This window comes from Fulmarus glacialis, unplaced genomic scaffold, assembly GCF_000690835.1.
Source record: "Fulmarus glacialis isolate BGI_N327 unplaced genomic scaffold, ASM69083v1 scaffold31370, whole genome shotgun sequence".
Taxonomy (NCBI): Eukaryota; Metazoa; Chordata; class Aves; order Procellariiformes; family Procellariidae; genus Fulmarus; species Fulmarus glacialis.
In genome coordinates, this window is record NW_009188843.1 from 15,061 (window position 1) to 30,711 (window position 15,651).

Below are 15,651 nucleotides of genomic sequence, written 5' to 3' on the forward strand. Positions count from 1 at the left end.
TTGAGAATAAAACCTCTTATGGGGTACTGATTTGGTAAAGAAACATTAAAGTATGGAAAAGACAGAGTACAACTGCCTATTGTATTTAGTAATCTGTAGACACTGAGGTTTTCCAGGCAACCGCTTCTAACATCTTGCTAGCTGGGTTTTTGGATGTGCAATCCACAGGCTGTGTGTTTAGACTTTTGTGTAAGTCCAAACAGCTGTCTAAGTAAAATGGTTTTGAAGGAGTAAGAAAGCGGATGAATGTCAGCTTGCTGATGCAGATCTTCCTAGGTTAACTATATAACTAGTTTCCTTTTTGGGTGTCCCTCCCTGTTACCACGTAAGGGTGCTTAAAGAAGATAGGATTATTAAGCAACAAATGCTTAGAGGGAATTTAGGGTCAGCAGAAGTTTCTGAGCTGACTTTGAACATATGTCTGAATGGCATACGGTACATGTTACTATAGTCCCTTTCTCATCAGAGCAAGAGAGATCTGGAAAAAATCCTTTATTCTTAAAATCTTTCACTGCCTAATTCTTCTCATCCTTTCTCTTCTGTGCAGGTGCTGTACTATAGAAGATGCACTATTACCGATATTCTAATGCAGAAGTCAGCTGTTGGTACAAATACCTGCTCTTCAGCTACAACATTGTCTTCTGGGTGAGTACAAAATGTAGAGAGTGAAATAGTTTAGGCATACCTCAGTCTTACTAACTTCCTGCATATTTTTTCAAGAGAACAGACTGAAATATTTACCTGAAAGCAGGAAGCTGATATATGGTACATGCTGGGTGTTTTCGACTTGAAGAAGCCTATTCCATGTGAGATAAAGTTCAGATAAACTTGATAATTCTTTTCAGAAAGGTTGCAGGTCCAATGTTAGGAGTTTGCACCTGAAGTCATGGAAACTGCAGTCATGGAAAGGCATGGGTAGTCATGGAGAAGTGCAGATATAGTGACTTGCCCGGTGCTAGCAGCTTGGATTAATGTTCTGATTTAGAGTTGAAATATTTCTTAGTATAGATAGCCGCTTCTAAAGATCTTTAGATTTTTTTCAAAGTGGAAAGGATCAGGTAGTGAGAATGAAAGTATGGTATGTGGTTGAAGCAACTTGTTTAAGTTAAGAGTAAAAATTGATTCTCCTGATCGTGACTTGTCTGAGATCAGTAGACATGCTAGAGGAGACTATATTAATTCTGTTTACTGTGATTCCTTAAACCATGTCAACTTTTTACTACCTTTAAGATATACAGAATTTAAGATATACAGAATTATTACCTAAATCTGTATCAGTAAAAAAAGGGGTTTAGTGTCTGAACATAAATTGCAGGCTGCAGGATCTTGTTTGTACTTGTCAGTAATGACTTGGTATTTTGCTTGATTAACCCACATAAACTTCTGGTAAACTAGGTTGGAATTTCTGCACATTTTGGCTGCTTTGGCAGTATTTAAGGTGGAAAATAAGCTTTTTTGAAAGCTGCATGTATGATGGACAAAACTCTGAATTAATTTAGGACTGTAGAAAAGTCTAGGTTTGGAACTTTTGGAGGTCATCTGGCCCAATTTTCTGTTGAAAGCATGACCTGTAGGGTAGGAAATCACTGCTCAAAGAGAAGAGCTGGAGTCTTGTGAGCTTCTTGCTCATCAATTTTCTACTGTCTTCAGCCTAATAAAAATGTTAGGAGGGCAGGTAATACTGAGACTGCAATGTCTCGATATTGCTGTTGAAAACCACAGAACTTTTTGCTACTGTCACTACCTCTTGTTTACTAGTGCTGTGTTTTAACATGATACTGTAGCATTAAGCCAATGGGGGAGTTTATCCTTGTGTGGATAACAGGACAGAAAAGATGAGTGTGGCTTGTGTAGAAACGTTTTTCCAGTAAGGGTTAATTGGCCACAATATTGCCATAGTGCAAATGTTCTTTAATGATGATTTTTTCCCCTATCAATTGAGGATTCCCATCATGGCCTCATGTGTCAAAAAGCATGTGCTCAAAGGCTGCCAGCTCTGTAGTTATTTTTCGTCTGTATACTACAACTCCCATGTACCTGTAGTGGAGTGTGGTGCAATGAGGACTAATATTCATCAAGCTGTTCTGGTTTTCAGAGAAATCGTGTTGTAACTGGGTGGGTGCTCTTCAGCAGATAGTGTGGGGGATATGTGAGAAATTGACAGACTCTTTTGTTTATGAATATATTAGGATTGTTCTAGACCTCTGCTTTCTTTCTAGTATGCATCTCATGAAATGGGGTCTATTTCTGTTTTTGATGGGTAAACAACCTTTGAAAAATTGAAAGTCTTTGTCTTTACTGGGAAGACTATCAAGAATTCGCTTCTGCTTTTTCACAGGAATTAATTTTATCCCTTTCTAGTTTCTTTTTTGTTCCCTGCAGAGTCATTACGTTTCTCTTTTTTCAAATTTCTTTTTTTACTGTATTCTCTTGAAATTAATGATGAAGATCCAAAGATTTTTCTTTTCCTTAAAGAATCATTTTTAAACAAGAGATGCAGAAAAATTGAGGAGAATTTGAAATACAACTTGTGTTTTTCAGCTGATCTGTTGGCTGGAGGAATTGGTTTTCTGAACAGTACTAGTAGTTTTGGTAGCTTGCTCAACAAATGGTCTGAGGCTTCTGCTGAGAAGTTATTATCAGGCTGTCCTAGTAAATTAAGTGTAACTACAGCTCTTTTGATAAAAGTGCGCACCTTTAGTGGTAGAACAAGCTATGTAAATGTTGAGTGGGAGAGTAAACACTCCTATAGGCAATGCATGAATCATTTAGCTGACACGGTGATTCAGGAGCCTATGACATCTGGCTGGCTGGGATGACTAGTCTAACAATCTCTTTAATTGGACAAATACATCATGTGTAGAACAAAGTAAATTTTCTATGTGCCTTAAAAGAACTGAAGAACTACAAAATCAGAAGGGAAATGTAACCATGACTCGAAAAAGCAGCATTTAAGGAGGGAATGTTAGTCTTGATTCACTTTTCTTGGCTTGCAGGACAGGTGCTTGTGGGAGCTCATTTTGTGAGTGTTTGTGTTAGTGAGGGTGGCCACTATGTAATGGGTATGAGGGGTGGTATTTAGATAGGTGTGCAGACAGCCTTTTGTCCGTTTAAGCTGTTACTGGAGGTATGATGGTAGCTCACCTGTGTCTCAACTCATGAGATAGTTTATTCACAAGCCAGGTAATTTGCATGTAAATAAAGAGTTGCATTTGTTCTTCTGTCATGCTTACTAAAGATGCTTGTTGACTTCCCCGTTGTTGCTCTAAAGATAGTATCAGTGACTGTATAATTTTAAAGTTAAAGCATATGGTGACTTAGTGAGTAGTTTACAGAATATTTAAACTTTTTAGTGGGTGGTTACTTTTCTTCAGTTTGTCGTGTTTCAAATACAGTTCACATAGATTGGGGTGGAACAAAATATTGAACTCAAAGAGGGCAAATATGACTATTTTAATAATGGCAAGCTCACAGTTTAATCAGCCTTTAGAAATCTGTAAATCTTCATTCTTTGGAAGTTTTTTTTCAGATGGGCAACTTGGCAATAGAAGGTTCAGTTCTGCTGGCTTTGAGTTAGTTGTGTACAACTGGCTTGCAAAATCACTTCTCTATTCTTTGTGCTTGGCTTTCTCTTGTAGGAAAGGGAATAGAGGTCGTAGGAAGGCTCTGTCGTCTTAGGCATTATTTTGATGTGGGATTACTTTATTTTCATCTTGCTTTTTAAGCATGCTAATAAGGTTTAACTTCTCCAAGTACACTTGTTTTAATGAGTAGTGATGAGGCAGTATTGCAACCATTAAGATAGCCCTGCAGGGAGTGCTCAGAAGTTTAAGTGAAATTACCTTATTACAGCAAGGCTGAACCTCCTTTTGAGTGTTTAAGCTTTTTTTTTTGCCAAATAGCTTCATTTGTAATAATGAAATTAAAAGACTGCAGTAATACAAGATGAAGAGCTTGGTTCTGGCACCTTTCTGTTCTGAGTCATTTTGCAACTGAATCCTTCTGTGAAAGCCCCAGTGGAGGCAGGAGGCAGGGGATGGACAACTGACCCCAGGGGGAGTGCAGGAGTGCCCTGTCTTGGGGTGCAGCACTGCTCTGTGCCTTCCAGCCTGCACTTGGGAAGGCCCAGGGAATAAAAGGTGGTGCCTCAATCACCTGTCTCTGGCGCTTGCTTCTTTGTCTCCGGTTGAAGGATTTTTTGTGGTAGTCCAAGAATTGCGCCTTAGCCAGGACATGGCTATTTCAGTGAAGGATTGCATGTGTACTTTGCCAAAGCCTTTTAGGTTGCATGTGAGCTCACTGTCTCTCAGATGAATTGAGAGGAGAGGGTAAAATAGCTTTTAGCTGCTGTCATCTTGATTTATCTTCTAATGCTCTGTAGCTTTGTGTGTGGCTCTTAAGGGGTTTTGGAGGAAAAAAAAACCCTTTTCACTTATGCTGTAGGAGATGTGATTTTTTTTTTTCCCTAAACATGATGATGAAGGGCAAAAATTCTCTTAAGCTCTAGAAAGGAGTTCTGAGCTCATTTTTGAAAAGACAAGACCCAGGCTAGCATAAGGTTTTCTTGGCTTTTGCAGTGTATGTTGTTTTTCAGAAACACCTAAAACAGCAAGGCTGTGCCAGGAAGAGGAAAGAATCCACCACCAGGTGGTTTCCTGACCCTGAGAGGAAAAGTCTGGGAAGAGGCAAGGATAGGAAGGAAGGGCTGTAGGCTGCTGATTGCTCCAGCATGGGTGGAGCTACAATGTAAAATAGGATTGTCCAGGGGATGGAAAAAGTGTTCTCTGTAAGAGTAACATTTTGTGCTTACAAAAATTGAGTGCAATAGGAATGCCTTCCCATTGCTTCTAATCAGACCTTGAGGCAGGCTGACCCAAAACTAGTTTGTGTGCAACGGTTGTCTTGCAAGAATTATGTTTAGCTGCAACCTAGATTTAAGAAACAAATTAGAGCTGTTTTCTCAGTTAGTAGGGTGATTCTAATAGCATAGTCAAAGGAATTCAAAGTGTGGTTGGGAATGGATAATGCCCAAGTGAAGTGGTCTTGTGCACAGAGTATGTGAATTGGTGTCAGTATTGTATGTCTCTTGAGCAGAGCTCACAGCTCGATGCAATATGTTAATAATGTGGATTTTTCAGTTCTAACGCAGGAAACGACCAAATGCTGGTTACTGGTTTTAGTTTCCTGTTCAAAGGGGTACAGTTGAGCTGCTTTTGTTGTCCCTCAGGCGGGGTTCGTTACCCGGTGTGCAATAAGCCAATCCCACACACAGAGCCGAGATACTTGTTTCATGTCTGCGCAGAGATGGGTGCTAGGTGGTAACTCCACAAGGCTAGCACACCTCAGTTAACACATGGTAAGCATTTTATACATTCCGAGCAACACTTATCAGTACTTTTACATCTATGCTTAGTTATCCTTGCTTCTATTGGTTCTTGTAATGCCTTGTCTTCACTTAAAGTTGGTGTCCTTTCTTTTTACTGTGCATATTCAGTGGGGAAGGGGCTTTGTTGGGTAGGGGGCTTTCCTGCCTGTGGGTGGGGTTTTTACTGTGCTAATTAGAATAGGTCAGACTACTCTAGAAGAATTTGGTGGGAAACAGTGGGGTTAATTGGTTGCTCTTATCTTGTTTTAAGGATGTACCTCCACACTTACCTCACCAGAGCCCCCCTGCCCTGGGACCCACCACCCCTGGTGTCTCCAATCCCCAAGACAAACAATGCCAATGCATCCCAAAAGCCAACCCAAACATGTGGATCTGATCAGACTACACTTTGTGTATGTTTCCATCTAACCTTTCATGCAGTATATGGCTTAAATGACTCCATGGCATAGAAGTGAGTTGGGTAGTCCAGTTTGTTCTTGCTTACACGTCATCCAGATTCTGGTGAAAGGCAAATTTCAAAATGCCTTTCTTCTGAAATAGCTGGCTTGCTCACTCTCACTCTGGGAACACTTTTGGTTAGCACTGCTACTTCTCAGCTGCCTGTTCTCCCATTCACATGGCCAGTTAGTTCAGTGAGCTGGTGAAGGTTAAGACTTTTCTTTCAATTCAGGCTGGATTGGTTCCCTGGTCTCCCTCATAGTCACTTGAATGCCTCTGTGCAAGAGTGGTAAAGGGAGGGTATTTTCCTGGTGCTAATTCTCTGTAGAACTCTGTATTGGGTATGCTCAATCATGCTGACTTCTGAGGTGGTTTTATCACCATGGTGAGTTTTACAATAGTTTTCAATGAAATACTTTAAAGTATCTTGCACATGGTATTTAAAGCAAAGAAATCTCATTCAGTTAAATAACTACCATTTTACTTCCTTTCAAATTGGTTGTCTTGGTAATTGCGCCTGTGAATGTAGTGGCTGATGGCTTTGTTTCTTCTGCAAGTATGTAGTACTTCACTGTTTTGCTGAAGAAACCTAATGTGTGTGGTTTGGCTGCTTCTAGTGAGAATTATGAATCACTTGTGTCTTAGCTGAATTAAGTTTTAGATTTATCCATGTTGATTCTATGAGACTAAGTTTATTTTTCTGCTGATAAACCATTTTACTTGTAGATAGTTTGCACAGGTGCTCATGGAAATAACTTTGCAAAAATGGTGTAGTTTTGTGAAACTGAACACTATAAAAACATGAGAGCAATGTTCGTGTTCAGAAATGAGAATGAAGCATGCTAGTGAAAAATCTACTTAATCAAGAATCTATTACAATTTAATTAAGATGGTAATTATAATGAAAGGCAGCCAGTCTGAAGAGGACACCCTATTTGTATATTCAATAGCACGGTATTAGTGTTACACTAACATTAGTTTGTATACAGAGTGTGGAAGATGTGTGTCTTCCCAGTTCTTTTCTTTCCTCATTTCTTTAGAAAAAGTTCCCAAAGATCCAGCTGTGTCTGCTGTGTAATTTACCCTTACTGCAAATTATACCAGCTATCTTCACCTGTCTCCCAGCATTCCTGGAGCATTTGGAATGAGAAAGGGTGAAGGCTGCATCAATTGCATGTGCTGTGTAACTTAATGATGTACAAGTTTGATTATTATTTTTTTCCTATTTTGCTGCTTCATCTGGAAATCACTGGGTTAAGATTTAGGGGTAATATAGGTCAATATTCTGTTTGTATCCATGTGGTTTTTAATAGTATTTTTAAAGTTGTGCTTTGATCCAAATTATCACTTTGAATGTACTTAGCTTATTCAGAGTCTGAGATGAGTTGTCATTGTGCTGTTGCTTATTAAGCAACATCTGGAAATTTAACTTATTTGTCACTGCTTTGCCCAGTTGTAACTCTTTCCATGTATTAGTAGTGGATTTGTTTGGTTAATCTGTGTGCTTAAGCCCTAAAATATGGCGTAAAATACTTCATGCCTAGTCAGAAGTGTCTAACGTCATTTCAGTAATTTTAGACTGGCATGAATGGTGCTTCCAGCCCTCTTTGGCTTTCCTTTCCCCCACTCCTCTCAGCAAAGTAAACCCAGAACAACTTCATTTGCCCTGAGTGCAGTTTAGGGTCAGCAGGCAGTGAACCCAGCAGTACTTAAAATCTACACATATCTTTTTCTTGTGTGACTGTAAGAGGGTCTCATTTTTGCTTCTTGCCTGTGCTGTGGGGAATTGCCTGTAATGCCTGTTCAGTTCATGGGAGGTGCTGCATTTCCTAGAGGAAAGGGCCCCTTTTACAAGGCATTTTTTCAGTTGTTGGGATTTACTTGTCAATGTGTGTAATGCTTTGTGGGGGGGAAGCAGCCTCAGGCTTTTATATAGAATCATTTAGGTTGGAAAAGAGCTTTAAGATCATGTCCAACCATAAACCTAACACTGCCAAGTCCACCACTGAACCATGTCCCTAAGCACCACATCTACATGTCTCTTAAATACCTCCAGGGATGGTGACTCAACCACTTCCCTGGGCAGCCTGTTTCAATGCTTCACCCTGTTGGTGAAGAAATTTTTCCTAATATCCAATCTAAAGCTCCCCTGGCACAACTTGAGGCTGTTTCCTCTTGTCCTATCACTTGTTACTTGGGAAAAGAGACTGACACCCACCTTGCTACAACCTCCTTTCAGGTAGTTGTAGAGAGTGTTAAGGTGTCCCCTGAGCCTCCTCTTCTCCAGGCTAAGCAACCCCAGCTCCCTCAGCTGCTCCTCATAGGACTTGTGCTCTAGACCCTTCACCAGCTTTGTTGCTCTTCTTTGGACATGCTCCAGCACCTCAATGTCTTTCAAGGTAACATGGACATAGCAGGGTAGAATGCCATTTTAAGTAATGAGGGGGAGCTGCTCTCAGTTTGTAGAGAGGTCATTTTAGTTTGATTATTGAAATTGGATATTAAAGACAAACTGCCTGAGAATGGAGAAAGGTAATAAAAGACTAGAACAAGGATCTCTTGCTTCATTTGGATGAATATAATTTGAAAATATTTATTATACAAACATATGAATTGGTGTAGGGTTTGTACATTGTCAGTTAATTTGTTGCTTATTGAAAGTAATTAGATGGACCATTACTTTAGCTTAACTTAAAAGGGCTCAAACAGGTAAGGATTCAGAAGACAAACAGTATTTAATTAGAGAAGAGGCTAATATAATGAGCCTTGGCACTGAGAAGTTATGAAGAGTCAAGCATGGCTACTGTCTGGGGGTGGTACTATAAAATGACTAAATAGGGAATAATCTCAAAATGCATTAAATATTCTGAAATCTTCATTAGTGTGTGCAGGTAAAAGTTTTAGATCAAGTCATTGGGACAAGGATAACTCCCACTTGCATGCTACTGTATGGAATTGTTAATTTAGTACTGTGTGCTTCTTGACTAATCATGAATAATTAAATTGAAATACTTTTAAAAAGTAGTTTATAAAATGCAAGAATGCTATAGAATAAAAGCACTCTAAATCCTTTTTGCAAGAGATTGACTCATGGGGAGAAATGTCCCATTACTATTGTCTGAGATTAGACAATATTTGTTTTACTTGAGCAACAGTGCTACTGGCTAAGTGTTTGAGAATGTATTGATTACTATATCTAATTCATTTTTTTCTTTTTGTTTTAGCTAGCTGGGGTGGCCTTCCTTGCGGCTGGTTTGTGGGCATGGAGTGAGAAGGTAAGGGTAGAAATGACTGGTCTTTGTTTCGTGGTTGCCTTCTGCTGCCCCCTGCCCCAGTAAAACTACTTCCTTAAGAAGCAGCAAAGGTTAAATGTAGCATCTGAGCTCAGGACCATGTTCAAATGGACTAAATTGAGTTTAGTTGGAATTTCATTCTTGTCCCTGATCAGGTGTTAAGCTGTGGCCCTCGATGTTTAGACCTTTTTTGTAAACTTGTAAGAGCAGGATGCTAGGGAGAATTTAATCTTTATGAATAGTCTTTATGAACTGGTTCTCTTTTGAAAGCATGTTTTCTAAAATGCACTTATCTACCCACCTCTTTATATTAAAAACAAGAAGCATTTGGGAGGAACGTAAAAGATATCTTTTTTTATATTTTAAAAAAAGCGTCTTTGGGATCATCTTTCTGTAGTATTCCAATCTTCAGGCCATCTGTTGTCTTCCACTTTACTCCCCATGGAGTTGCTTAAGTGATTGTGTCTCCATGTAGAGGAACAAAATTGGGGAATATGATCTAGCTGAATAACACACATTTTTTGCAAAGGTTTCTTTCAGCTGAATAACTTCCTCAATCAGAGGAAGTCTGTGTGGGCATGTACCTACAGAGCTCTCCTGTTACAAGAGAAGAGATGGTATAGGTATGGAAATGAATGGTTCACCCCCTTGTTATGAATGTAAAAGCACGGCTTTAATATGACTGCAACCAGTAGGAAAAAGTGAGTTACTAGCAGATTTACTGATCTGCATCTTAATTAACAGTGGGGGGCAGGTGCCCTCACTGTTCAGTTGTGCTGCTGAGTAGGAACACTTTAATTACCATCGTAGTATAACATTTCCTTAATCAGAGTGCTTACCTGCAGCAGCTATTCACATACAGAGAGGTTCTGGGATTCCTTCACTTTTTGGAAGTGAAAGAGTTTTATGATTATCTTAATACTGAGGTATTTATTCCCCTGCTCCCTCTGTATATGCACACATTCTCACAACTTAGATTAGTGATATCATGGATATATAGTAAGCAGCCTATCTCCACACAAATGCATTTACCTCCCATTCTGTTATAAAAGGATTTTCTTTCCAACCTGTTGGGGAGGGTGTTAAACTTGAATTTGTATTCTCTCATGTTCAGATATTATCTTCTCTTCTGTAAAAAAGCACATAGGATTTGTGTGGTTGGAAATGACTAGTTCATGACTACCTCCATTTGTGAAGTGGACTTCTTGGTACACTGAAGTTACTAAAAGGCAAAAACAGACTTTCTTTTATTTTGCCTGAACCATTTCTGCTCTCTGTCTTATCTTACAAATAAGTGCTTCAAAGCTTTTCCTGTGGTTTTGAACTTCTGAATGGCTCATGAAATCTGTACATTATTTTTCACGTTGGTTGTTCTGTGCTATGTGTACAGTCTTTCATACAAGTGCCATTCTTCAGTCATAGTGCCTGTATGGATCTGTTTACAGATAAACATCTTGGTGAACAATAGATGGGAAGTAAGAGAAAAACATTCCAGAAGCTGTGCTGTGGTGGTAAACCCAAAGATAAACTACAGGTGGTGGAAGAGTTTTGAACATCCTGTCTCTTAGTGCAATGTGAAGTACATTGGGTCCCTTTAACTTCTCTGTTTTTTCTTTTTTTTCCCCATAGGACTACACTTCAGATTGATTCCTCAGTAGTCTTTTTTCTGGATATAAATCCTGTGCATCTCTTTCAACTGATATTATATCGAAATGAGAATGCTGGTTTGTGGGAAATGTTGAGAATACGATATGTAAAAATGTTACCCATCCTAATTTGCATTACCTGTTTGAGTCAAATCCAGTCTCTTTAACTGGTGTATCTAATTGGCTAGCCTATCCTTATGATCTTATAACTGGGTTTTGTTTTTCTGAACAGTTAAGTTAAATTGCATAAAATTTTAAAAGTCTACACAATAAAAACTGGATAGATGTTAATATCTGTCACGCAAGAAATACTGCAAAAATCACTAAGAGAAAGTGAATTATAATAAACTGTTAATAAAAGCAAGGTGAATAACACTGAGCCCTCTCATCAGGAAAACAGTTTTTATTGGTAAAACCATTTCAAGAAGGACACAAAAGAAGATCTGGGAAACTAAAGGCTAGTCAGCCTAACTTCATTCCAGCAAGTTCATGGCTAATAACAAATGGAGAGGGAGCAGTCTACTTCAAAGCAAGACTGTTATTTAGAGGGACTTCAAGAGCATGGAGAAATAGGTTGACACAACCTTATGAAAGTTTATTTAAAAAAAAAAAAAGGCAAATGCAAAATCCTGTGCCTGAGATGGAGTAACCCCATGCATCAGTATGGGCTGGGGGTTGACTGCCTAGAAAGCAGCTTTGTGAGGAAAAACCTTGTGAGCTCCTGTTGTCAGTAAGTTGAATATCAGGTGTGCCCTCATGTCAAGGCCAACAGCATACTGGGCTATATTAGCACCAATTTGGCCAGTGGTTGAGGGAGGAGCTTCTTGCAACAATATTCATCACACTTGAGGCTGCATCTGGGGTACCATGTCCAGTTTTGGGCTCCCCTGTGTCAGGCAGGTCTCTTGCAACCTTAACTTACTCTATGGTTAAGTGTACTTATTCTTTAGTCTGCTGGTCTTTGTGTTTGTACACAGAGGTATGTAAACTGTCTAAAGGTATGTGCATGTAACTTGTGTTATAATCAGTGGCAGTGTAATATTATGAGAATCAACATCCAGTTTACAGAACTTCGTTATAAGAAATCAGCTCTGTCCTTGTCAGATGTATTTTGTAGTTTCCATACTAGTGTATCTCAAAACAGTAACTGTTTTGGCGTTTGTTAATGGGCTGTATTAGAGATTTTTTTTTAAGACAATCCATGTTTGCCCTCTGTTGCCAACACGCTTCAGTTGGGATGGTGGCATAATGCTTACAAACATTAAAGTAAATGGAAAACATGTGCAGCTGAACTCTTAATTCACTGTTCTAAGTGCCTGAAGGGAAGACTTAAAGGCTGAGTTTTATTGTTGGATTTTTTTGATACTGACTTCAGGTATCAGGCTTCATTTCTGTATACCTGTAGAAAATCTAGGTGCTGTTGTAAAGGGCAGCCTGTGCTTCAAAGAGCTTTTACCATCCTGCAGATGGCACAGGCAGAAGCATCCTTAGAGACATGAGTAAGGTGGAATGAGATAGTCCGCTGTATTAATTCTCTTGTTTACTTCCTTCCTTCAGGATTTTTCACTTAACATCTTTTGTTGGGCAAAAAAACCCCAACAACCTTCTTTTCAAAATGTTATAAACATCAAATGTGAACATGAAAAAATTGTTGTGAACCAGCAACATCTGAGGGTGAATAGTAGAGCCCAGTTCCTGCCAACTATTCAGAGGAAGTTTTCTTCTAAAAGATATTGCTTGAGCAAGTGAGATTGTCTGAAAAAAACCTTGAGTTTGGATGGGGGAAGGAGATGGCTGGAAGTAGTTGTAAAAGTTTCAACATCCTGGTTACACAGTGTTTGTTTTCATAGTGTATTGGTTCTACAAAGACATTGAATTAGCCTAGCTAATCTTGCCATGTCTTTGTTGATTGAGGGGTCTGAGACAAGGTTTGATTAGGTGGGACTCTCATAATTAACCCACTAGACCAAGTTTGATAGTTAGCTGTGAGGTCTTAGTTTGTAAGAATGAAAATGTGTCACTGGTGACACTAGAAAAGACTTTACTTCCCAAGACTTTATGAATGCTGGGAAATCTATAAAACGTGACCACTTTTTAATAGGCTATTTCAGCTGTTAGTCACCAGCTATTGCAAGGCAATTCTGAATTCTACAGTTCGGTTATTTTTTTTTTTATCCCTTCAACCAGTTTTGGTAAAAACAACTCTATTGTCTTGCTGTTGCCAAATTAACAGCTCTAACAAGATCTGTTATGGAACACATTATGAAAGAAGATGAACTCCTGTGTATCACTGTAGTGCTGTTAGTGTCTTTTCATCAGCTGATGATGTTTCTCAGTGTGCACATTTTCTTCTAATGCGGTATTTTGAAGACATTTTTGTTAAGTAAGCATTTAATTACAAAGTGATGTGGATTTTTTCAAGGTATTCTCTTAGGATGTATATTCTTTGCACTTAGCTCTAGCACAAATACCCTAGTAGCAAGATGAGAATTTACATTCCCTTGACAGGATAGACTGCTTATATGAATTACTTCACAAGTTTCTCTGATACCTTTCTTTTACACTAAAAGTAGTTAGCTTGAGAACATACTCTATAAAGAAAAAAACAAAAGATAATAAACATGTAATTATGGGGTATTGTACTGTGTTGACTTTTGCTATTTCTCTGTTTTAAAGGGAAAGTATTTCGTTATTAAAATGTTCTATGTATGGCTGATGAGTGTATGATGAACACTCAGACTATTGCAAGGCTGCCTGGATGTCCCTACAAATTGTTCTCGTTAACTTTAAGAGTTTCAGCTGTTTGTCCCTTCTGTCTTCTGCATGTTGCATCTTGTTCTTGCACATTATGTGAGAAGCTTGTGTTATATGTATTTGATGGAATTTTAATGGTAGCTGGTATATAAACTTAGTTTCTTTAAAACCTAATCTAGAAATGGTAAGGGCTTTACTGTGTTAGCATTACATTTACATAACTTAGAAATTCTGTCCTAAGATCTAGGCGGACAGGTTTAATAGGTAAGATTATTGTCAAGATAAGTGGTGTCTCTGGATAGTTAACAAAGAAAATACTGCTGCTAAATTAGGCAAATTGCAGGTATCTTATAGGGAATAGATAATTTCTTTTGGTGTAAGAATTTTATCTGGGGTGAAAGGGGAATATTTAGAGTATACTTCTGTATTTTTGCAAGATTTTGGAGGAGCATTCCTAAGACTATTCAGCACTAGAAGGGGTATAACTAAAAAAATTTTTCCTCCTATTGAGAGGAAAAATTTGCTTCCCTTGAAAACCAAAACAAGATTTTGTTCCCCTCCCTTAAAATGTCGCCTGTAACCTGCTTTGTAGTTAGAATGTCTCTCCCTTTCTGCCACCTAAACATTAGGATTGGAAAAATTTTCTTAATTTTTTTTAAAGAAATTGGAGTGCCCTTCTGATTGATGCATTTCAAGTTAATATAAAGCATTCATTTTTTTGCCTTGAAACTAAATGAATATTCAGTGATAGCATTGAGCTTTTAGCACCATCTTGTGGAAGCTTGTTTGGCAAATAGGCCTAGGAGAATGTAATCTGCGAAGTTGACTGCACTGGATTTACTTATTAAAATTAAAAGAATTAATAGCTATAACTTTGCATTAGTACTTCCTCTGCTAGGGTGAAGAAAATTGGTATTGTCAATAACCATTTTACAACAAGACTTTTCTGTGTGGGTTGCTGTTGGCAAGCTGAAAGGTTTGCAAGCTTTTTGATTCATTTGGAATCATGTGGAAATCATGGACATCCAGAAGGAATGTTAAATGAAAAACATGCTTAAAGTGGTCACCTTTTTCTGTTATCCTGTTTTTCTCTTTCAGGGTGTATTGTCTGATCTGACGAAGGTGACTGGTCTTCATGGTCTGGACCCAGTGGTGCTTGTCTTAGTGGTGGGAATAGTGATGTTTACTTTGGGATTTGCTGGTTGTGTAGGAGCACTGAGAGAAAACATCTGCCTTCTCAAGTTTGTAAGTAACATCATTATATGAGTGGATTATTATGCGTGCGAAAGCTGGGAATGATGGGTGAAAAACTAGTAGCAAACCCAGATAATTAACTTACAGAATTTAGTTTGTTACGATGTATATGGTAAACTTACTCCCCTGATGAGCCTCTGAGTAATGGTATTAAAAGCAGTGTAGGTTCAAACCTATGTATATTTTCCCCTTTCTGGAAGATGTTTCTTCCCTATTTCATTCATTCTGCTGTACAGTGATGTTGTTACAGTATGTATACCAAAATCTAACATTTTATATGTAATATCACAAAATATGATGTTCTGGAACAGATTTAGTCAGTTAGGAATTTCTGAGAGGAGATGGTATAGTGGCTTAGGAGAACAAAATCCCTTAAAAACTTAAAAATTTCTTCTAAATGTTTGGTGGGCAAAACTTGGACTTCAGTGACTGATGTGAAATCTCTTAAACGGTTGTTTTTATACTGAGGCTTCTTCTTTGCTTTAGATCTGAAAACAGTTAAAAAACAGGACAAAAAATTATAAAACTGGAAACAATCCAAGAAGTAACATCAAGACTACTTTAGCCCTGTGTTTTGCAGATTCTCATTTATTAATATTTTCACTGCTGTGCATAATTGTGATATGGTACTCGTTTTACTGTCAAGTTCAGATGACCAAAACAAAAAGAAAACTCTGCCTCTTGGGAGTTCCTTTACATTGTATTCTCATTTAACAGGCTGTGTTATTATGGTATCTGTACTGAGTAAGAATTTTAACCTAATTCTCTGTGTCTGTTTCTGGTGGAGTTGGCATAGGGATGCATTCAAAATGAATGGATATTCTCTAATTTGGGACTTTTTTTTTACAGTTCTGTGGAGCAATTGTGTTTATATTCCTGC

General features: G+C 38.3%; 1 protein-coding gene across 1 annotated transcript in view; it reads left to right on the top strand.

Annotated features, from left to right (window-relative positions):
* The first annotated feature begins 564 nt into the window (after nt 1-564).
* The window catches only part of TSPAN14 (tetraspanin 14), a 22,683-nt gene continuing 7,596 nt past the window's right edge, over nt 565-15,651 (top strand). The window contains exons 1-4 of the mRNA XM_009580049.1: nt 565-645; nt 9,049-9,099; nt 14,616-14,762; nt 15,621-15,651. The exon at nt 15,621-15,651 is cut by the window's right edge and continues 161 nt beyond it. Coding sequence (XP_009578344.1) covers nt 565-645; nt 9,049-9,099; nt 14,616-14,762; nt 15,621-15,651 — 310 coding nt within the window. The remainder of the gene's footprint in view (nt 646-9,048; nt 9,100-14,615; nt 14,763-15,620) is intronic.